This window comes from Macaca fascicularis, chromosome 14 (genome assembly GCF_037993035.2).
Source record: "Macaca fascicularis isolate 582-1 chromosome 14, T2T-MFA8v1.1".
Lineage (NCBI taxonomy): Eukaryota > Metazoa > Chordata > Mammalia > Primates > Cercopithecidae > Macaca > Macaca fascicularis.
The window spans coordinates 85,818,360-85,840,925 of NC_088388.1; the positions used below are offsets into that span (position 1 = coordinate 85,818,360).

The window sequence follows — 22,566 nt, forward strand, 5'->3', positions numbered from 1 at the left end:
TATATTTTATTATAGCTGCTTTATCTAGTCTGCTCTCTAGAATTTTTAACTACTAGATAGCCACTGTCCTTTCAGCAGTAAATCTGTTTCAGATTTACTTTTTTGTGTACTCCATCCCCTCCTCCCATGATAATATTCCATACATGTTTATTGAGTTGGTATAAATGAAGGGATGAGAAAGGTGTATAATAGCTTCTTAGAAAACTTACTTTTTTGATGACTACTTTAAAATAACTTATAAATAACCAATCTTATTCACCTATCCTAATTTATATATAGACTTCCTGTTGAAGTTCATCTGGATGCTTGAAAATTGGCTTTTTAAGTACTAAATTTCACACTTTCCCCCTATTTTACACCATAAATCTGCCAGCATAAAAGTAAAATTTAGGTAAATCTTTGGCAAAACTCACACAAATTCTAAACTATCATCTTGATGAGATCAAGTACCACAGATGAGTTTAATTGAAAAAGTGTCTCATGATCAACAGCTCTCTTTGAATCATGTTAATAGAAGCCATAACATGCATTTAAGTAGTGTGTTACACTTTACAAAATGTTTCTACAGACATGACTTCATTCCTGTTTCACAACAACCTGGTGAGATCAGTAGGGTGGGAATTGTTGGCCCTGTTTTACCAATAAGGAAAAGGTAAGGTCTAAGAGAGGCTACCCAGTTAGCGAGTTTCCATAACTAAGTAGATGACAGAACTAGGACTAAAACCCAAGATCTCTGAACCCTAGTCCAGAGCTCTTTTAATTATTCCACACCACCTACCTTAGACTAACTAAAGTAACTTCATTCCCTTTCCAATAACAGGTTTAGCAAAGGATGTATTATGACCATTGAATTCCAGCCATTGCAATATGAGGACAGCTGTGGGGAGTGGTATAAATTTGTTGCTCCTAAGAGATACAAGAAAAGCCCCCTTTTGATTGTCTCCTGGATATAATTATACACGATGTTTGCTTGTTTCTCCCTTCATCTTGTCACAAGCCTGAGGGCTGAGCCAACACAGAGGAGGGGACCCCAAGAGAAGCAGAGAGGGTGCCTTGAGTGCCCCTCACCTGCAGCCACCCTGACCTTGAACTTCTTGGTTTGATTTTTCATTTCATTATTTTTTAAGCTAGAATGAATTGGGGTTTTCCATTACTTGCATGTAAAAGCATCTTAACAGAAACAACATAGGGAACTTTATATGAGAATCTGGGATAGAGTGTTCTGGGTTTTCATCCTCTCTCCCAACACTCTGAACAGAGAATGTTACTTAACTGTTTGGAGCCTCAGGTTCTTGCCAGTAAAAAGACGGATTTGAGTTACTACTGCTCAGGGTTATCCAGTCAAACGCAATAAGGAGTGGGAAGTATCTAGCACGTGGTAAATTATAAGTGATTATTATTAAGATGGACTCCAACTATATCAATGCCATAAGGACTTTTTTAAAAGTGCAAAAGTAAATTTGGTGCAAAAGTATTTGCGGTTTTGGACCGTGAATTCTAAGTTATTATTGTTAAGCTCAAACATATCTTTATTAAACAAAATAGGAACCATTACAATCAACGCATTTTTGCCAACAAGTAATAAGTTTGTTTATTCCTGTAGTGTAAAAATCCGTGCTTCAGGATTCAGTGAACTCTTGGAGAGCATTTTCTGCATCCTGCTGGCCGAGGAAGCATTTTCCTGCAAAAGGCTGTCGAGATCCTTGAAGAAGTGGTAGTTGGCTGGTGAGAGGTCAGGGGAATATGGCAAATGAGGCAGAATTTTGTAACCCAGTTTGCTCAACGTTTGGAAGCATTTGTTGTGCAATGTGTATTCGGGCGACATCGTGGAGAAGAATTGGGCCCCTTTCTGTTGACCTTTCTGCAGGCCTTTCAGTTTTTGATGCATCTCATCAATTTGCTGAGCATACTTCTCAGGTGTAACGGTTTCACTGGGATTCAGAAAGCTGTAGTGGATCAGACTGGCAGCAGACCACCAAACAGTGACCATGACTTTTTGGTGCAAGTTTGGTTTTGGGAAGTGCTTTGGAGCTAGAAGAATCTAGTTCCAACCACTGAGCTGGTCGTCATCGGTTGTCATATGAAATCCATTTTTGTTGCACATCAAAATCTGATCAAGAAGTGGTTCATTGTTGTTGTGTAGAATAAGAGAAACGACAAAATGACATTTTTTTTTCTCAGCTTATGAGGCACCTATGAGTGGGTACTTATTGAGCTTCTTCACCTCTCCAATTTGCTTCAAATGTCAAACAACCATAGAAAGGTAGATGTTGAGTTTTTCAGCAACTTCTCGTGTCATTGTAAGAGGTTCAGCTTCAATGACTGCTCTCAGTTGGTTGTTGTCAACTTCCGATGGCCAGCCACTATGCTCCTCATCTTCAAGGCTCTCTTCTCCTTTGCAAAACTTCTTGAACCACCACTGCACTGTACCTTCGTTAGCAGTTCCTGAGCCAAATGTGTTGTTGATGTTGCAAATTGTCTCTGCTGTTTTATAACCCATTTTGAACTCGAATAAGAAAATTGCTTAAATTTGCTTTTTGTCTGGCATCATTTTTATAGTCTAAAATAAATATAAAATAGCAAGTAAGTCATTAGCAAAAAACATTAAGGAATGTACATTAAAATGATATATAACATTTAATAATGTATTCCAGTATCAAATGGCAAATTTCAACAATGCAAAAACCGCAGTAACTTTTGCACCAACCTATACTATTTAAAACTATAACTTTACATGAAACCATTTTATTAGCTAACTCATTCTTCTCTTGTCAGATAGGGATCAGACTAAATGCAAAGGTTGATACCTATCATGCTTAGATCAAGAATACCCAATCTTTGAGTGAACTTCATTTCCCTGAAGCTTGGAGATCATTGGGCAGAGGATGAAAGAGTTGATAATAAAATCACAGATTGTAGCTGGGGTTGGGGGACTGCTACCAAGACTGGAATTTGCCTTGAAGTCCGCAATCAACCCTTCAAAGCTAGGTTAACAAATCAAAGGCTTGTCATTTATTTGTTTTTAATTTTCCTGCAGGAAGGTTTTTAAGGATTTAAGAGTTCAATTTTATTGCACTGAGAGAGGGAGAGAGAGATTGCTATCTCTTGTCCTGAAAGAGTAAATAGCTTGGATAACCTCATTTTCCAAAATGCTATTTATACAACTGTGAGGTCATGGTAGTTTAGGTACTTTAGACTTCCTGGGTCTTCCTGGATTGCAGCCAAGTGACTTTTTCATTTTCACATTACAAGGAAAATTGCCATGTCATCTTGGAGTGGTGTCACATTGCTGGGAAGAGCCCATTTTTATTGGCAGCATGATCCTCAAACCACTGTATTACCTATCACCCTGCTGTTTGATGGAGTGGACCCACTTCTCATCTGGAGACTCTGTGCTCACCCTGACTGCACACAATTCCCCAAACAGCACCCCTGCCAGCCTTGAGCAAAGAGACCAAATATCTGTGTGCTCCAGGAAGAGCCAGAAGACTCAAGATTGGCCCACTAAGAAAGTGTGAGGCTTGTGGGTGCAGTGACATCACAGCCATTTATTAACAGTTTGGGTTTATGTCTTGATTTCCCAGGGGCAGGGATGATAATGTGAGCAACTACTTACAGATCCCACAGGATCTAGGGGCTTTTTCCCAGTAATTTTTGTCTGCCGGAAACTGGGAGAAAAAAGTCACTCCTCCTTGAAGGAAGTCCCTACCTGCAGCTGCTGGTGTCAGTACTGGAATCTCGTCCCAGTGTGACCTTCATTGCCTCTGTTAGTGTGACAGGTTCCACAGAGCTGTCACCCTGCAAACTCACCCTTTCTCCAGGAGAACAGGCGCAGAGCTGCAGTGGAGGGTACCTGTGTGGCTTCCCTGTCTGACACAGATTTGCCTTCATGTGGTAAGTCCCACCTCACTCCCCCAGCTCCCAGGAAAGGGCTTTCTTAAACCAGCACAGCCCTGGAAGGGCCTCTCTTGTGTCAGATGGGAGAACCAGCCCTTGTGGCATTCTGCAGGGCTTTGAAGTGAAAAGAACAAGGATGATTATTCTTGTGGTTTCCCTAATCTGTGTGCTGAGGGCTGAAGGAGCCAGGTGATCCTGTGTTTGAAATAAAACAGGTTACTCTTCTGAAAAAGGAGGAAGCAATTTGCTTCTATAGGTACAAATCCCCCTGCTGAACCCCTGGGCCAGCCCCCTCTTGCTGGCTTTCAAATGTGACAAATTGGTACCATTTCCAGTGATGGCTGTGAGGCACTCTTCACAAGCTCACTTGTTTTTCAGCAGCTCCCACCTCCACAAAGAGACAAAGGAAAACCTAGAGGCCTGGACTGTGGGGAAGAAGTGCCAGAACAATCTGCTGAAAGTTAAAAATAAGTTTTAAAGTCAGCTCACTGCTGTCTGTTTTCAAGGTCAGACTGACTGATGATTCCAGTCAAAACAGCCAAACTAGCTTCCCTGTGAGTTCTGTTCAAAGTGACTACCCATGGCACACCTGATGGCATCCATTCATGGCCCTGCTGCTCAGAGGGCCTGTGCTGTATGTGTAAGAGCTGCAAAATAAGCAATGCATGACATCTTCCTCAATCAGCTATACCAGTAGCTATTCACAGAGTTGTTATCAATAGCTAAAATAATGTGAGAATCAGGCTCTGTGCAATATGCTAATATTTGGATGCATTTTCTAATGAAATCCCTATAATCTCCTTACAGCCCTGTGAGGAAAGTACTGGTCACTACCCCTATTTTGAAGCAGGCTTTCCAAGTGTGCTGATTATTTTCTGTCTGCCTCCCTCTCATGAGTTCTCCAACCTTCACTACCCTGCACTGTGCCCAGAAGGCTGGTCCTTGTAGACAGCCAACCCAACTCCCTTGTGAGCTGACTTTGGTAGGCCTCCGGAGATCAGAGTAGGAAGAGAAGAGGTCAGGGTGCTTCTTTCCAACTCCCTCCATCCTTGGGGAGCCATTTTGTGCAGCAGCTGCAACTCTCTGGACTACCTGGCAATTGGAAGCAGGCTTCCCTCCAAGGTGCTCGTGCTCACTGGGCTCTGGGACAGCATTTCCTCCTTTTTGCCTCTTGCCCAGAGGAGTGATGGCTCCTCACTGTTGCTAGACCCTGGATGCCTCTCTGGCTTGTTTGTTCCCTCTACCCTGTCTTCACCTCCGTAAGTAGCCACTTCATTAAAGTATCTTCATTTGAACCAATCTAGGGTGAAATGTGCTATTGCCAAGACCCTGAATAATACACCCTACCAAAAAAGGTGTAGGCCAGAGATGCAAACTCATGGTATTCAACAATAGGGGAGAAGAAACATAAGCTGAAAATAAAACAAATAAAATTACAAGAGCCATGAGAAAGTTATAGAAAGTCTTATGGGAAAACAAAGGCCAACAAAAATACTTTGTAGAAGATGTAACATTGTGTTAGGCCTTTGAAAAACAGATAGAAGGTAGACAGATGGGTATGAAAGAAAGAGTTTCAAGTATGAACAAAGAAAGAAAGGCAAAAACACAGAAGTGGAGTAAACTTATGGAGGATGTTTCTCAAACTCCATTTTCTTTTTGAGACAGGGTCTCACTTTGTCACCGAGGCTGAAGCACAGTGGTACAGTCACAGCTCACTGTAACCTTGACCCCCCAGGCTCAAGCCTCCCAAGTAGCTGGGACTACAAGCACGTGCCACTAGGCTCAGCTAATTTTTGTGTTTTTTATAGAGATGGGGTTTCATCATGTTGCCCAGGCTGGTCTTGAGCTCCTGAGCTCCAATTCTGTTCCTTAGAAGGCTAATATACTATGAAATGTTACTTCTGTATTGAAAAAAAGATTCCATGGTCAAATAAGAGTGGGCACCTTTGAGATAAACAAACTTAACTAGACTTCTTTATGCAAGACTTCTTAGAGTATTTGAAATGGTAATATCCATATTTAACTACCTTTTTTACAATTTGTTGAACTCTTCCAGAAGTGTGGGAGGGAATAGAGTTTGAGAAACAGATATTGTCCAACAGCATTCTATAATCCTGTGGGACTCCCTGGTAGAGCAACTCTGAACACCCTGCAGGGGCCAAATTCAGAGCATACTGCAAAGAGTTCTGCAGAAAGCCAGTCAAATGTCATAAATCATGGACAAATGGCACCTAGAATGCCAACATGTAGCCATAGCATGAGTAGTGAAATGTAATTAGCAGACCAAGTGGAAACTGAATTTGTTGTCTGACATGACCTGTAAGGAAACAATGGGAAACAGATCTTAAACGGAAGTTCAGATTTACATTCTGGAGAGTGTGGGAGCCCCAGTGGTAAAATTTCATGTACACTCACTGTGTCCTGTTCCTAGTGGCTGGCAAGCTAAATTATTTCTGATCTAATATTTTTAACTAATTAGAATTTTATTCATTAATTTATTTAATCATTTATTAACATTAAATAAGCCTTTGCAAAGAGCCAGGTTCTCTGTTAGACTATAGCAGAAAACTAGAAAGACTATAAAGGAAAACAAGACAGATTTCCTACCCACAAGCTCTGGACGGCTTGAGTTTCAACAGGTAAATACATATAATTACAACATAAGATATAATTTTAATACAACCCTCTAAAAAACATAAACTTACAAATCTCGTACCAAAGGGTTTGGAAGACTTCAGAGAACAGCTGATATTTGAGCTTGAAGGATGAATAGAATTTTCCAGAAAGAAAAGGAGAAACCTCATAAAAGACCCAATTTCAAATATCCAGACCCCACATTGAACCACATGAAAGCTTACTCCTTATAAAAGAGTAAAGAGAGAATCCAACATTTATGGATAAATATAAACATAAAACAAGAATTTTCCATAAAAGATTTTTAAAGTTATAAAGATTTTAGAAAAAAATTCCAATATAAAATCTTCATTTTCTCTATTGTTCTTGATCATAAGATCCAGTATGCAAGTTAGAGTAGATCAGAGAAACCCCACGCAGGTCACTGGAGACTCTTCATATTTGACCAGAGAAAATGAGAAACACATAGTTATTCCAAAATGTTCCTAATATTTCAGTTTACAGTAGTGCCCAGAGTATACAGGAAATTGTGAGTACTCAAGTCTATTTTTCTTTCTGATAATTTTAGATTGACATATTCTAAGTAGGATTAAAGCTTTTCCTTGCTGTGCAGCTCTTTTTTTCCCACCATATGTACCAATATGACAATTTAACCCTACAACGATTTTACCTGTTAAGCGTTTATATATGACACCTTCATATATTTACATTCAGAGTGCCTGACTACCTATGTTTCCAAAGACTTAAAATGAGTAATAAGTACACTTAACAAAAATAGAAATTTTTAGAAAGTTTTGAATGTAATACAAATATATTTGTTTTCTGTATTAAGTGCTGTAGAGATTTGAGTGGTTTATCTTGTAAAATTTGTTTTTATTATGGAATTTTACTATGGGGGTTTTATTTTTTTTACCATAGAAACATTTAAAACCTGCATTATAAGAAAAATGTGGTTTTGCCCTAAAAAAAAAATACTGACAAGTATATAAACCTTGTAATATTCATGGTTCAATAGGTAATTGTTAAATGAATGAACTGATGGTACGACAGAGGAGATTGGAGGAGGAGACAAAAAATACAACCATGGCTTTCATCTGAATCTATAATTCTTCCTAAATTCAGTATTAAAACTCTCTTGCCTATAGACCAGACCAAAGACAACAAGATTTGGGGGTGTCAACAGGAGTCCTGGGATAAATTTTTTCTTATAAAGTCTGGATTAAACTTTTTAGTATTGATGATATTCATTTATTTATTCAACAATTTGTGAAAACATTTATTGAGCACTCACAGTAGTAACAGCAGCAGCAGAGATAGTAACGATAATAATAATAATAATAGGTATTGTCAATTTAGAATTTACTTTGTGCTGAGCTCGATGCTATGGGTTTTGTACCGATTATCTCACTGAATCTTTACAACAGCCCAAAATCAGTCCCATCGTGCAGATGAGAAAAGTGAGGCACGGAAGGTCACGTAACTTGCCCACATTCATCCAACAAATAAATGAATTCTAAGTTGAATCCAAGTCAGTCTGACCACAGAATTTCACATCCTTCACTACTCCAGGATCCCACGGTAGGCACCATGGGTGCCCCAAAATTTAAAAATGATGTAGATCATCTTCCCATAAGGATTACTATGTCATAAGCTCATAGACTATAACAGCAGGTTATCTGGGCTCTCTATAGACAAGAAATTAAGGCCAATGAGTGTGGTGATTTACCCAAGGTCACACAGCACCTCTATGGCCAAGACACATTTAGAATGCCCCACCCTGTGTTGACTTTCATTCCAATTCTCTTTTCACTCACTACACAGAGCCGAAAACCCCCACTTACTGACTAAACTACAAAATCCACATAATACTTTGTTATTATCATCAAAGAAATATGAAACCATATGGAAATGATTTTGAAATATGCCCATTTATCTCCTTAGAAATAATCCTTTTTGATAACTTTCAAACTGACTTAAATTGTTGAGGCTACATATGGATCTTGGTCTTACGAAAAATAAGCACTAAAATTGAATTGAGGTTGAGTTTAGAGTTGGTGCTGGTCATGCCACCCTAAGTTTCCAAGTATCATTCAGTCCCATCGTGTTTCCTGCTTTGGGGTCATTTAACAGGTCATTATTGAGTTATTACATAATTGGAACAAAAGCAAGATAGAATCAAAAGGATACTTAGAGCTAGAGTGACATCAGAAACTGATGCAACCTCCTTATTGTCAGCACGGGAAAAGGCAAGTCTGGGAAGCAATATAACACAATGGAATCTGGCAAAAGAATGGGGCAGACTGGGCAGAGGTCACAGCTGTGATCCTTTGTACTGTAGTGTGGCACCCAGTATACTATTTTAAAACTTTGAACCTCAGAATCCTCATCTGCAGAATGAAGAAAATCATAGCTTCTCTATTTGTCTTAAAGATTACACATAATAAAATATACTCCACAGTACCTGGCATATAGTATGCATTTCCTAAGCATAGCTACAATTACAATTTAGTCCTAGTTCTGCTCCCTTAATTTATGCATTGATTTTCTCATCTATACAGTGGATATTTTTCTTCTTGTCTATGTTACAAAGTAGTTTCGTGAACACAGTGAGATAATGTCCAGATCTTTATGCTTTGAGCTTCAGCTAAAATTCTACCTCAGAGAAGCTTTCAGCACCTGCCAGAGTGGGAATTAATGATTCCCTCTTTCATGTTCTCTAGCTCACGTCTGTATCCTGATCCAGCCAATATCTTGCTTTCTCCTATATTTGATTTTGTTTATGTCTGTTGCATAAATTCCTCGAGCTGAGGGGTATTTGCTTTCTCTCCCCGACAGCCCAAATAACCTCATACAGAGTGGATGATCAGAAAATGTGTGGGCTTTGCCCTGAATGCATTTTCAACAACTCGATTGCCATGCATATAAAAAGTACTTGGGAATTACAATTATAGAGTTGAACTGAGTTCTTAAGAAGCAGTAAGGATTTCAGCTTTGGTTCCCCCTACCCCTTCCCCGCCAGGGAGGGAAATGGGACAAGTACAAAAAGAAAAGCAAACCTCTAGGCTTAGCCTGAAGACAACTGCTGTTTACACTGGTCATTTGTCTCAGAGGTCAAAATACAGTTCTATCCTCGTCCTTATGGCAATCGTGGTGACAATCTAACAGCCAGGAAGTAGCCTCTCATTTTACTCTTGGCAGCTCTAAGGAAGAACAAAAGCCAGTGGTGAATGTTCAAACCCTGAGCCCCCGTGGAACATCTGTAGTTAGAGTCCTGCCTATTAGCTCTTTGGATAGTAGGCAGTAGTCCCTGAGACCAGCTGAGGGACTATTGTGCTCCTGGGCCCTTCTGTGCCTCAGTTTTTCTCTCTGAATGATGGGAATAATCATCTTGTTCTCCATGACTCTACCTTGAAACACTGCAACTACTAGGAAAAAAAAATGAGCAATGAATGTCAAAGCTGGTTGAGGTGGTACTGGAGGACTACACTCCAAGCAGAGCCAAGCGTGATAAATACAATAATTCCTAACATTAAGGGCTTGTTCCATGTAAGAAACTGTCGAAGCACACTATGTATATTCATTCAATTCTTAAAAGAACTCCATGAGAAAGTCCTGGTTTTACAGTGGACGAAACTGAGGTACAGAAAAGTTAAGCGAAAAGCCACACAACTAGTAAGCATCAGACCCTGGATTGGTACCCCATAGTCAGATGCCACTGGCCACTCTTAATTATGTTGCTGTATGGTCCTCCTATTGCCACCTCTTTAATTTTGTGCCTAGCGCAATGTTTTCCATGTAATAGGTCTAGTTCAATATATATTTGTTGGATTGAAGTAACTCTAATACGACTTGAGCATGGTTGATAAATCTCTCCCTTCTTCTCCTCCTTCCAGCTATACCTCCAGTTCCTCCATTAAGATATTTATCTTTTAATGGTGTTTCTTCAATCGGGAGCTACAGACCCTTAGAGTGCCTCAATTTAATTTTTAAAATGTTTATAATAAAAGATAAATATAAACACATTCTGGATCATTGGGATGACTATCTCATACCAAGTACTGCCTCTTGATTGCAGCACCTGTGCGTACTAGTCTTTGGCAGCAAGAGTTACCACTTCACTTGCTATGTTAATAAGAAAGAAATAGCACGAATACCTAAATAATGTATTAGAGTCAAGAGAGACCATTGCAATGACATATGGTGTGGGCAAAGGAGATGTGGTAGATGGAACGAAGGAAAGAGGTGAGAGAATTGAGTCTGCATTGGGCACCTCATACACCATGAGAGTGGTAGAGCCACAGGGAACTCAAAGGTACCCACGCCTCAGCTGTCAGTACCATGCAATGCTGGTAGTTGTCCAGGAAACGTTACTAATTTCAATGTTATTATTCTGGAAGAAAATTTTTATCTGTTTTGGTTTTATTTGTGAGTTGGTCAAAAGCTGTAACATAAGCTTATATCTGGTTTTGTGTTTGTGTGTGTTTTGAGACAGGGTCTTGCTCTGTCACCCAGGTTGGAGTGCAGTGGTGATCATAGCTCACTGCAACCTCCACCTCCTGGGCTCAAGCCACCCTCCCACCTCAGCCTCCCAAATAGCTGAGACCACAGGCGTGTGCCACCACAACTGGCTAGGATTTTTGTATTTTTTATAGAGATGGGGTTTTGCCATGTTGCCCAGGCTGGTCTCAAACTCCTGAGTTCAAGCAATCTGCCCACCTTGGTCTTCAAAGTGCTATGATTACAGGTGTGAGCCACTGAGCCTGGTCTGTCTATATATGTTAAGGTGACATTTTAAAATAAAACAATTGAAGCCAAGCCTGGAAAGGTCTAAGAAAATTTTGCCCTTAAAATGGTGGAAAATACCAGTTTCCTTTCTATTTAGGAAACACCAGGTCGGGAGCAGTGGCTTGCGCCTGTAATCCTTGCTAAGAAGGGAGGATACTTGAGCCCAGGAGGTGTACGCTGCAGTGAGCTATGATCCCGCTACTGCACTCAAGAATGAGCTACAGAGGGAGACCTGTCTCAAAAAGAAAAGACCACAGAATAATGTGTTCAGGGCTTTCTTATTTAAAAGTAATTGTAAACGCCAATGTATTAGGCATATCAGTAACACCGTGCTGTGAAATAGTACTTTACATCTTCCCTTTCTGAGAGCAGGCTTTGATAGGAGAAAGGAAAGCTAAGTAGCCTGACAGAAAGCAAGGCTCTGTGCAAAATCTTGTCCTACCATTCAGTAGCTGTGTGACTTTGGGCAAGTCATTAAACCTCTCCAAACCTCCTGTTCCTTATAAAATCAGTGTAATCTCTGCACCTTCTTCACCACAATGGCCTATATGTAAAGCTAGTTGACAGAAAACGCATAATACACGGTAATCTATGTTAAATAGGAAGGCTCTAACACTAGGACCTTAAATGGCTAGGTCTCCAGCCTGGTTAGGAGAGAATTCCCCGCACACCCCCTACCCTGGCCCCCAACCACCACCACCACCAAGATACCGACCGCTTGGAGTGACTCAGGGAAGCAGGCCCACTGGACGAGGAGGTGGCTCCACCAGCTGGTGCCCCGATGAAGAACTGAGGCCAGTGGGCTCGCCCGCCAGCCCGCCGCCCAGAAGCTGCCAAGCACCCCCGGTGCTTTGGGCTCCACGCAGAACACTGGGTGCTGTAAGGAAATGCAAAGCATTGGTGGCCCTATCATGGGAATATAGGTTTCTGTTCTCCGGAGAAACTAGGAGTTCGGTCAACACCTTAAGGCGCTAAAAGTGTACGTAGGGGTGGGGTGCACACAGGTTCTGAACAAATTCTTCAAATTTGCCCAGGGCTCCCCATGCATCTGGTGTGGCCCCGTAGTTCTAGGCTGCTGCGGGAGGGGTCGCCTTTTGTAGGGGACCTGGTCTTTTTGCGAGCTGGCAGCGTGCTCCCAGCAGCGAAGGCCTTAGTCTTGCTCAGGAGGCCGCGCCCCAGACCCGGGGATGCGCAATGTTCAAAGGGTGACGGCGCGCGGGTCCCGGGCAGGAGAGACCGCCAGAGCCGGCGCTGCCTGGCGCCGAGAGGCTGGGACTGGCGAGTGTTGCCGCGCCACCGGGGCCCACCTGCGCGAGGCCGCGAGGCCTCGGGCCCTCTGGGCTGCGCGACCCTGCTCCGGCCGCAGGCGGGCGGCGAGGGGAGGTGGGGCACGGTCTGTGTGCGGTGGGGCGGGCGGCGGCCGCGCGGCTTCCCCGAGGCCGGAGGCGGGGCGGGCGGGCCTCGGATGGCGCGGGGGGCGGACCCGCCAGCTGCCTGCGCTGCTCGCCCGCTCGCTCGCACTCGGCTGTGCGGCGGGGCAGGCATGGGAGCCGCGCGCTCCCTCCCGGCGCCCACACCTGTCTGAGCGGCGCAGCGAGCCGCGGCCCGGGCGGGCTGCTCGGCGCGGGTGAGTGCGGGCACATACTAGGGCGTCCGCCCGGGAGCGGGAGAGGCGAGGCGCCGGGAGGAGCGGGACAAAGGGCCGGGTGTGCACGGGGTGGGGTAACTGCGGGCTGCTGGAGGCACCGGAGACTTCGCCAGGGCCGTCTTCGGTGTTCCAGGACGCAGGCTGGGGGCCTGAAGGAGCTCTGGGGAGACAGCGGGGGCTGCAGGGCATTTGGATTCATGCAGTGTTACCCATGAAACGGATGGGGAAAGAAGATTTTGAGACTACTGTCTTGAGTGCAGGATGTTGGTTGGGAAGCGAGAGAGCCGGCTCTCGGCAAGCTGTCCTTCGGCAGGGGCGATGGCTACACCCCCATGCACCCCCCAACACACCACCACTACTTCTTTTCCTTGAGTTTTGCATATACGCGATTCCATCAAGTTCTGAACATTAATTTTTAACCCTGGGCATGTGATTGTGAACACACCTGAGCAAGCAAGAGAAGTGCAAAAGTGCAGCAAATACAGGCTGGGAAATAGAATCTTTTCTCTGGAGCCGTAGTGGATGCCCGTGTGCGTTCCGGGGGTGCTAACCCTAGACATTACAGTCTCAACTAACCACAGTTGTTGTAAGCAAATAGTTCTTCTGCCTGTAGGCATTCACGAGTTAACTTTTAAATAAAAGTTTTCAAGTTTTAAAAGGAGCGGGAGAAGACTTGTTCAGATGAAGGAACACCACCACTCCCCTCCAGAATACAAATTAGGTTTGCTTTCCAGCACCTCAGAAGAAAGCAGCTGATAAAAATTCTGTTTGTTTTACTGCCTACTGGGCGACATCCTTAAGAATTCAGAAACTCAGTGTAGGTATTGGAACAGGGCTTGCTTCTCTCAGCTCCTGAAACTAAATTTGATGGTTCCCTGTGCGCTCCTTAGGAGCAGGTAGACCAGTGCCGGAATCCTCTTCACATGGTCATGTGAGAAAGAATTGAATTTATAGATGAAGTCAGCTGTGGCCAAAAGCCCTATGTCAAAGTAGTATCAGGATATTTATTGCATGTTGTTTCAAGATCCTACTTATGCATGAGGGTATTTGCAACAGGTTTATAACCGTGTCTACCATGAAGTCTGTCAGGAGTGGATTGGAGGTGAAGTGGGGAGAAGGAACTGAGAAAATGCCCCCAGAAGCCACTATGTTTATTTGTGAAAGCGTTTGCACCCCATCTGCATATGAAAAGTTTTCCTCTGCAGTTTTCCTAGTTAAAGTCAAGTGGTAACTTGTCCTTTCTTGTGTCTAAACTGGGAAGGAAGCCTTTTTCCAAGGTAGCTAATACGGATCTCATTTTTGTAACACGACTTATTCAGCTGGATGGTGAATATGGATGCATTTTCTGGCTGTAGCGTAAGTGTCCATTAATGTGTCTGAGAACATTTTTGTCCCCAGTCTGCAATGGTTAATAGTCTCAGGTTCTCCCACATCTCTCTTCTCATAGATCCCTTAGGATTTCATCCACCAGGCATTATTCATGCCTAACTCCCACAGACTCCAGGGAATTTGTTTCTCATGTTCTCAACATTAGCAGGTTATTTTGCATTCTGTTCTTATTCGCCTGCCAGGTTTATCCCAGGCTCAATGTAGTTTACCTAAAATCCGATAGAGAAGAAGCTAAACTTCATTTGACCACAAGATTGTGTTTAGGGTTGCTGGACTTTTAAGTGCCTTGCAGTTTCCTGTACAAGACTGTAATTCTTAAACTATTATGTGATTAGGTCTGTTTTGCCTTAACAGGGTCTGTGACTCAGGAAAACGAGAACAAGCCTGACTGCAGAGTATTCACAGAGTTTGGTTCATTTTTATCCATTTGCTTTAGGATTTAGCATGGTTTCACTGTTCCATATCCCTGACCACTGATTCCATGGAAGACCCTTTGTCATCTCTCCAAATGGTGTCCAAAACCTGTATCTTTGCAAACGTTCCTGCCATTTCTTTCTGTCATTACTGTCTATAGCAGCTGCAGGAATTCACAATTTGTACAATAGAGAATACATGGCCTAAGGCTTAGGTTTTCCCTCCCAGCACTTGTTTGCTATAGGAGTTAAATCATTCTCTCAAACAGTGGCCCTCTTGAGGAGACCTGTGTTGTTGCAGTTTTCAAGACTAAAGTGCCTTGCAGGAGATAGTAGTCACTGCACCCAGACTCCGAAGAGATTGTTGTTTGCATATCTGTTAAATGTGCGAAGTCCCACCACCAAGGGCCTATGAAGTGGCAGCATCCTCAAAAAGTATAAATATTTTCAGACAGTGGCTCATATTGAGTGATGGAGGGTGGAATGTGTAACCCATTTATGAATCAGATACCCAAAGCTGGAAAATGAATAGTTTCTGTATTACTAAGCATGGTGAAAAAATATTTTCTTACCTTCGTTTTCCATTCTTCCCTGCCAGTTAGGTAAAATGATGCACGGAAACACTTAGTTGGAAACCTTAGCAGATAATTTATGTATATGAGGAATCTTTATTCAGCAAAAGTTTATTCCTAGAGGTGAAATGTTATAGACCTAAATTTTCTTCATCCAGACTTAGGTAAAAGGAGAAGATTTGACAATCTTCATTCCATTTTTAAGGTGTGAGTCTTTCAGGCAGCTCTGCAAGGATATGGTGATTCATTCATTTATGAGGGTGAGAGAGAATTTAAAATTATATAACTCATTAGTTACCTTTCCAGGTGTGGGATTATGAATGTTTTCATTACATCTGTTTATGCCTTAGACGAGTGTTTATGTTTAAATAAACAGGTATAGCACAGGCTTACCCAGCGTTTATACAAATGGGAGCAATAATTATTTGTCTTCTGAGAAATTAATCCATTATCATGTGAGTTGAGAAATTCATGTAAATCCACAAACCTAATTTTAAAGCGTCACAGTTGCGCATCATTTGTTGTGTTATTAATGAGGATGAGCCAGGGCAGGCTGCGAATGCCTCAGGAAAGACCCTTAATGGACAGGAGTGTTGTTTGTTCCTCAGGCTTTTCTTTGGGGCCTGTCTTAAGAGCATACACACCCAGCCATCCCTCCACTCCGTTCTTGAAAGCTGCCTTCTGCCGGAGTCACAATTTGTACAATAGAGAATATATGAACTAAAGATGAGGTTTTCCCTCCCAGCGCTTTTTTGCTATGGAGTTAAGTCATTCTCTCAAACAGTGGTCCTCTTGCAGACTGATCAGGGAAACCTTGTCTGCCAGATAAGTGAGAGATTAGCGTGATACATTTTCCTTTTCCTTTCCCCCTCCTCTGCCTCCACCCTCCATAATTCCATGAATCAATGGTCTTGAGACGTAAATGACAGTACAGACACTGTAGACAGCATCGTCCCTGACCTGGACTTCTGTGATTCTGGAAAATTATAAAATTAGGGAATCCTGGACCTGAAAAGACCAGAGCTAAAAAGACCAGCTAAAGAGACCGTCTGGTTGAGGATGCTATTCAGAAGAATTTCTAAACCACCCTAAATAAACATTTGGTAAAGGACTGAGCAACTTAAGAAGCTTGTAGCTTTAATACAGACATCAGTTTAAACCCATTTAAGGGCTTGAGAACCTACAGCTGTATCTTCTAATTTCTGATTATTTTAAAAATATCTAAGCCTAATCCATTTGAAATAATTTGATGGGAATTCGTTTCTAAAAGTCTACATTCATTTCTAAATCTGAATTAAAGTGTTTTAAATGCAATTTTATAACTTTTAGGGTTACATGGAAGCTTTAAGCAAGATATATAATGCTGTCAGAACAAAGTCATCACACAAGTTAGTAAGTAGGGTTTAGTAATGTAGAGAACTTGGAAGCAGAGTTGCAAACTAATAGAAATTAGGACTTTTTGAGTCTCCGAAAAGTTTATTCTTCAAAGTTAAAGCTTCACACTGTCGTGTTGGGTTAGCAGTTTGTTTTGTTTTGTTTCTTATAGATGGCTGGCTTCTCCTTCACTCCTGGCTAAATGAACAGAATTTAAGTTGTAAGAACTCTGAATTAGTCATATTCTATCATACAGTAGACTCTTTAGCATTCTCTAACAGGATTCTGTGATTCATAACTGATCGCAAAGGTTCTTGAGACATAATCATTCATCATTTTGCCAAAGAATACATTTGGTCCTCTATATTGAGAGGTTGGAGTAAGGCTGTGGCTAATGAAAGAGGATATTGTAACTGCCATGTTCTTCATGCACATTGAAAATATTCTCTGTAGCTGATGATAATACACAGTATAATACTACCTCATCTCCTACTCTGTCTCCCCCAAGAATCATATTTTAAAAACAAGAACACTTGGCAGCTTGGACCTCTGCATTCTGTGTTTTCTTTCTTAAGATAAGCTGAAGTAAAACTTGGCTTACCACGTCTGCTGCTCAATGTAAGCCACATTACCATTCCCCACATTACTCAAAGGCAGGAGAGGATGGTGTGTTGGGGCCCAAGATACAGCCATGTGGGAGATCTATTACTCCTCGTAGTCCATGTCACACTTGGCAGGGATTCTGGTGTGAGTGGGGCATTTGGTCACCTAGACAGCAACTTACATAGAGAAAAGGCTGCTCAAGTCCTAGATAAGCCCAAAGGATGAATCCTCAGCCAGTAGGTGGGAATAATCAGACAGAACCATGCCCCACAGATCTCCTAAAGGGTTGTCGTCACCACACCCATCTCACTGCCCAGTTCTCCATTGGCGAGGAGGACTCAGCTAGTGTTGGCATCCCTTCCTAGTCTACTTAGAACGTTTAGTCTTGGCAGTACTCCCAACAAGCACATATAAACACGTGTGTGCACATATGCAGGCGTCCCATGACTTCAAGGATTTAAAGAAATAAATGTATGTCCTTCCTACAAAAGGGCTCAGGGACCCTTCCTATTTGGAAAGATGGAGACAAGTAGAGTTTCAAAGAATCAGGGAGTCCCAAGGAACCGGCTTTTCCAGGACCTTATTTCTTTCTTTTCGTATCCCTATTCTCCCTGACAGAAGTGGAAGCCAAGAGGAGTCAAGCAAAAAGGTCCCAGAGGTGGGTGGGGCACACACATAGTTTAGAAACACAGTGTGGATATTGGGAATGAGAATAGGCACACTCCCCTATACTACGTCAGATCATTGGGATTTTCTAGTTTTATGTAAAAGGGAGCAAAAGGCACCCACAGTTGTCAGTAGATCTGTACTCTCAAACAGGAAGAGAATGAGAATAACAGAACAGTTTCTTCCTGACTTCTGCTGTGTTCTGAGAGCCTCCCGCGACCTACCCCTTCGGGCTCCTTGTTTTTGGATGCTTGGTTGTGAATGAGTTACCCTACCTGCTGAGTCAGCTTCTATTGAACCAGAAGAGTCAGAGCCACTGAGAGCCAACTGATGCTTAAACATTTACGAAAGCACTTTCAGTCTTCCTCCTTGTTGTTTTTGTTGTGGGATGATTGATCTGGGCATTTAAACATACCTTGCAATGTAAAATCCAAACTTCTTCATTTAGTACACATAGCCCTTCAGAATCTAGCTCTTACCTGCTGCCTCCACCACTTCCTCTACTCCACCCTTGTTGAGCTCAGTGTGATTCCCAAAATTACTCACATGGTTGCATGTTGCTGTGCCCTTGCACAGACTCTTGTTTCCCTTCCCTAAGTATCCCCTTCTGTCTTATGTTAGCAGACTTCTTTTCAACTTCAGTACCCATCTGAAACATCAGGTGATGCCTGGAAAATTTCTAGGGCAATTTGTTCATTTAGAGGGTAAATTTAAATTACACAGCTTACTGAATGACCGAGGCATCAAGGAGGGACAGCTCCACAGTGTCACCTTTACTAGGACTCCTATTGCTTCTAAACAATGGGTGCATTTGCCAAATTATACATTTGGTCCTCTATATTGAGAGGTTGGAGTGAGGCTGTGGCATATTATTTCTCAAGCATCACTTCCCCTAGAAGGCCTCTCTTGTTCTTACTCCCACAACTGGCCTCAAGCTCTTTCTCTGAGCTACCACATCATCCATGTACATCATTGTCATAAGCAGTCAGCATGCAACATTCATTCACTTTTCCATTAATACAAGCATCCATTTAACAAATCTTTGTTAAGTGTTAGCACATGCCCAAATTTAAGAGATTTAGCTGGAAATACAGATACCAACAACTGAAAAAGTAACCAATGGTAACAGTCATAGTGTTATAGCTGGATGCAACATTAGAGCTTTAGATATTGACAAAGATCCTGGTAGTGTACGACATAATCCAAAGGAAGAAGGAATATTTTATTAGAAGCCTAGCCACTCTGGAACTCAATATATATAATAGTAAAGGTTGTTGTAAATTCAAAGCAAAAAACAAAACAAAAACAAAAAATCTCATACCCTTTCTCGAATGCACCATCATTTAAAAACCATAGGAGTGGTGGTAATTGTGACACTGTGGAGCGGTCCTTCTTTGATGTCTCAGTCACTCAGTAAGCCATGTAATTTAAATTGACCCTCTGAGTGAGCTCTGAGAAGTTGCTCTGAAAATATCCAAGTACATGTTACAATGAGAATGAGAGAAGCACGAGGGAAAGGCAGGGGCATCAGGAAGGTAGAAGAGAAGGAGGTTTAGAATCAAGCACAAAGAGGGCTCAAAATCACATGGAAATTGGGGCCAGTCATTCAATTAGCCAGGGGACTAATGACTTTATGCATGCTGCTCTGTAGTCTACCATCATTAGGGGCATCTTAAACATAGAAAAAAAGGAACACCCAATTTCACTTCAGGCACCCAGCCACAGGAACGTTCCTAAGGTCGAGCCTTTGCATTGAAAGTGAGACCGTTATCTAAGGATTCCTCTCCACACCCTGATTCCTGAGGAGGGTTCAAAGACAGAAACAATGACAGGCCTGTTGCTGGGCTTTGCTGTCTGCAGTAAATGAATGTTCAGCCCTTGCCCTCCTGACCTGCTTGTCTTTGTTTCTACAGAACAGTGCTCGGCATGGCAGGGATTCCAGGGCTCCTCTTCCTTCTCTTCCTTCTGCTCTGTGCTGTTGGACAAGTGAGCCCTTACAGTGCCCCCTGGAAACCCACTTGGCCTGCATACCGCCTCCCTGTCGTCTTGCCCCAGTCTACCCTCAGTTTAGCCAAGCCAGACTTTGGAGCCGAAGCCAAATTGGAAGTATCTTCTTCATGTGGACCCCAGTGTCATAAGGGAACTCCACTGCCCACTTATGAAGAGGCCAAGCAATATCTGTCTTATGAAACGCTCTATGCCAATGGCAGTCGCACGGAGACACAGGTGGGCATCTACATCCTCAGCAGTAGTGGAGGTGGGGCCCAACACCGAGACTCAGGGTCTTCAGGAAAGTCTCGGAGGAAGCGGCAGATTTATGGCTATGACAGCAGGTTCAGCATTTTTGGGAAGGACTTCCTGCTCAACTACCCTTTCTCAACATCAGTGAAGTTATCCACAGGCTGCACCGGCACCCTGGTGGCAGAGAAGCATGTCCTCACAGCTGCCCACTGCATACACGATGGAAAAACCTATGTGAAAGGAACCCAGAAGCTTCGAGTGGGCTTCCTGAAGCCCAAGTTTAAAGATGGTGGTCGAGGGGCCAATGACTCCACTTCAGCCATGCCCGAGAAGATGAAATTTCAGTGGATCCGGGTGAAACGCACCCATGTGCCCAAGGGTTGGATCAAGGGCAATGCCAACGACATCGGCATGGATTATGACTATGCCCTCCTGGAACTCAAAAAGCCCCACAAGAGAAAATTTATGAAGATTGGGGTGAGCCCTCCTGCTAAGCAGCTGCCAGGGGGCAGAATCCACTTCTCTGGTTATGATAATGACCGACCAGGCAATTTGGTGTATCGCTTCTGCGACGTCAAAGATGAGACCTATGACCTGCTCTACCAGCAATGTGATGCCCAGCCAGGGGCCAGCGGGTCTGGGGTCTATGTGAGGATGTGGAAGAGACAGCAGCAGAAGTGGGAGCGAAAAATTATTGGCATTTTTTCAGGGCACCAGTGGGTGGACATGAATGGTTCCCCACAGGATTTTAACGTGGCTGTTAGAATCACTCCACTCAAATATGCCCAGATTTGCTATTGGATTAAAGGAAACTACCTGGATTGTAGGGAGGGGTGACACAGTGTTCCTTCCTGGCAACAGTTAAGAGTCTTCATGGACTTATTTTAGGAGAGGCCAAATTGTTTTTTGTCATTGGCGTGCACACGTGTGTGTGTGTGTGTGTGTGTGTGTGTAATATGTCGTATAATCTTTTACCTAATTTCTTAAAATTGCAAGATGACTGGCTTTATTATTTGAAAACCGGTTTGTGTATCATACCATATATCATTTAAGCAGTTTGAAGGCATACTTTTGCATAGAAATAAAAAAATACTGATGTTTGGGGCAATGAGGAATATTTGACAATTAAGTTAATCCTTCACATTTTTGAAAACTTTGATTTTTATTTCATCTGAACTTGTTTCAAAGGTTTATATTAAATATTTGGCATACAAGAGATATGAATTCATGTGTGCATGTGTGTTTTCTTCTGAGATTCATCTTCGTGGTGGGTTTTTTCGTTTTTTTCTCCAGTGCCTGATCATTGATGCTTCCATAAGGTAGTGTTCCTATTTAGGAACTTTGACAACATTTGTTAGGAAGTTAGAATATTTTGGGTTTAAGGCATTTGCACAGTAGTCTTTGAACAGTAAAACAATGTGTTGACTATACTGATACACATATTAAACTATACCTTATAGTAAACCAGTATCCCAAGCTGCTTTTAGTTCCAAAAATAGTTTCTCTTCCAAAGGCTGTTGCTCTGCTTTGTAGGAAGTCTTTGCAGATGGCCCTCCCAACTTTAAAGTCATACCAGAGTGGTCAAGACTGTTTAGCCCAACTCTTCCACTTAACAGGATTTCACTCACGTTTCTGGAACTAGCTATTTTTCAGAAGACAATAATCAGGGCTTAATTAGAACAGGCTGTATTTCCTTCCAGCAAACAGTTGTGGTCACACTAAAAACAATCATAGCATTTTACCCCTGGATTATAGCACATCTCATGTTTTATCATTTGGATGGAGTAATTTAAAATGAATTAAATTCCAGAGAACAATGGAAGCATTGCTTGGCAGATGTCACAACAGAATAACCACTTGTTTGGAGCCTGGCACAGTCCTCCAGCCTGATCAAAAATTATTCTGCATAGTTTTCAGTGTGCTTTCTGGGAGCTATGTACATCTTCAATTTGGAAACTTCTCTTTCTCGTTTATAGTAAAAATACTTGGAAGTTACTTTAAGAAAACCAGTGTAGCCTTTTCCCCACTAGCTTTAAAAGGGCCCCTTTTGCTGGAATGCTCGAGGTTATAGATAAACGATTAGGTATAATAGCAAAAATGAAAATTGGGAAAATGCAAAAATGGATCAGAATCATGCCTTCCAATAAAGGCCTTTACAAATGTTTTATCAATATTATCAAATTACAGCATATAAAGAAAATACTTGGACTTACTGTATGTTTTTATTTTATGGCTCTCAGCCTAAGTAAGCACTTCTTTCTAAATGTATCAGGGAGAAAAAAGCAAATGGACTACAAGGCACATGTTTGCTGTTCTTCCACCCCAGGTAAACCTGCATGGTAGC

At 42.3% G+C, this 22,566-nt stretch overlaps 2 protein-coding genes across 4 annotated transcripts; one reads left to right on the forward strand and one right to left on the reverse strand.

Annotated features, from left to right (window-relative positions):
- Positions 1-1,508: 1,508 nt before the first annotated feature.
- On the reverse strand, positions 1,509-13,153 carry LOC102132061 (uncharacterized). The gene is made up of 4 exons (XM_074015743.1): positions 12,624-13,153; positions 12,032-12,193; positions 9,588-9,731; positions 1,509-2,560 (listed from the first exon to the last, which is right to left on the reverse strand). The coding sequence occupies exons 1-3, from the start codon at positions 13,151-13,153 to the stop codon at positions 9,668-9,670; spliced, it is 756 nt and encodes a 251-aa protein (XP_073871844.1). The 3' UTR covers positions 1,509-2,560; positions 9,588-9,667.
- On the forward strand, positions 3,749-21,446 carry PRSS23 (serine protease 23). 3 transcript variants are annotated; one of them, XM_065528830.1, is made up of 2 exons: positions 3,749-3,894; positions 19,895-21,446. In XM_065528830.1, exon 2 carries the CDS (start codon positions 19,908-19,910, stop codon positions 21,057-21,059), a length of 1,152 nt encoding a protein of 383 aa, XP_065384902.1. In that variant the 5' UTR covers positions 3,749-3,894; positions 19,895-19,907; the 3' UTR covers positions 21,060-21,446. The 3 variants fall into 3 exon arrangements, with proteins under 3 accessions (XP_065384902.1, XP_005579354.1, XP_005579352.1); XM_005579297.4 differs by lacking the exon at positions 3,749-3,894 and adding an exon at positions 12,042-12,295; XM_005579295.4 differs by lacking the exon at positions 3,749-3,894 and adding an exon at positions 12,834-12,943.
- The last annotated feature ends 1,120 nt before the right edge of the window (positions 21,447-22,566 follow it).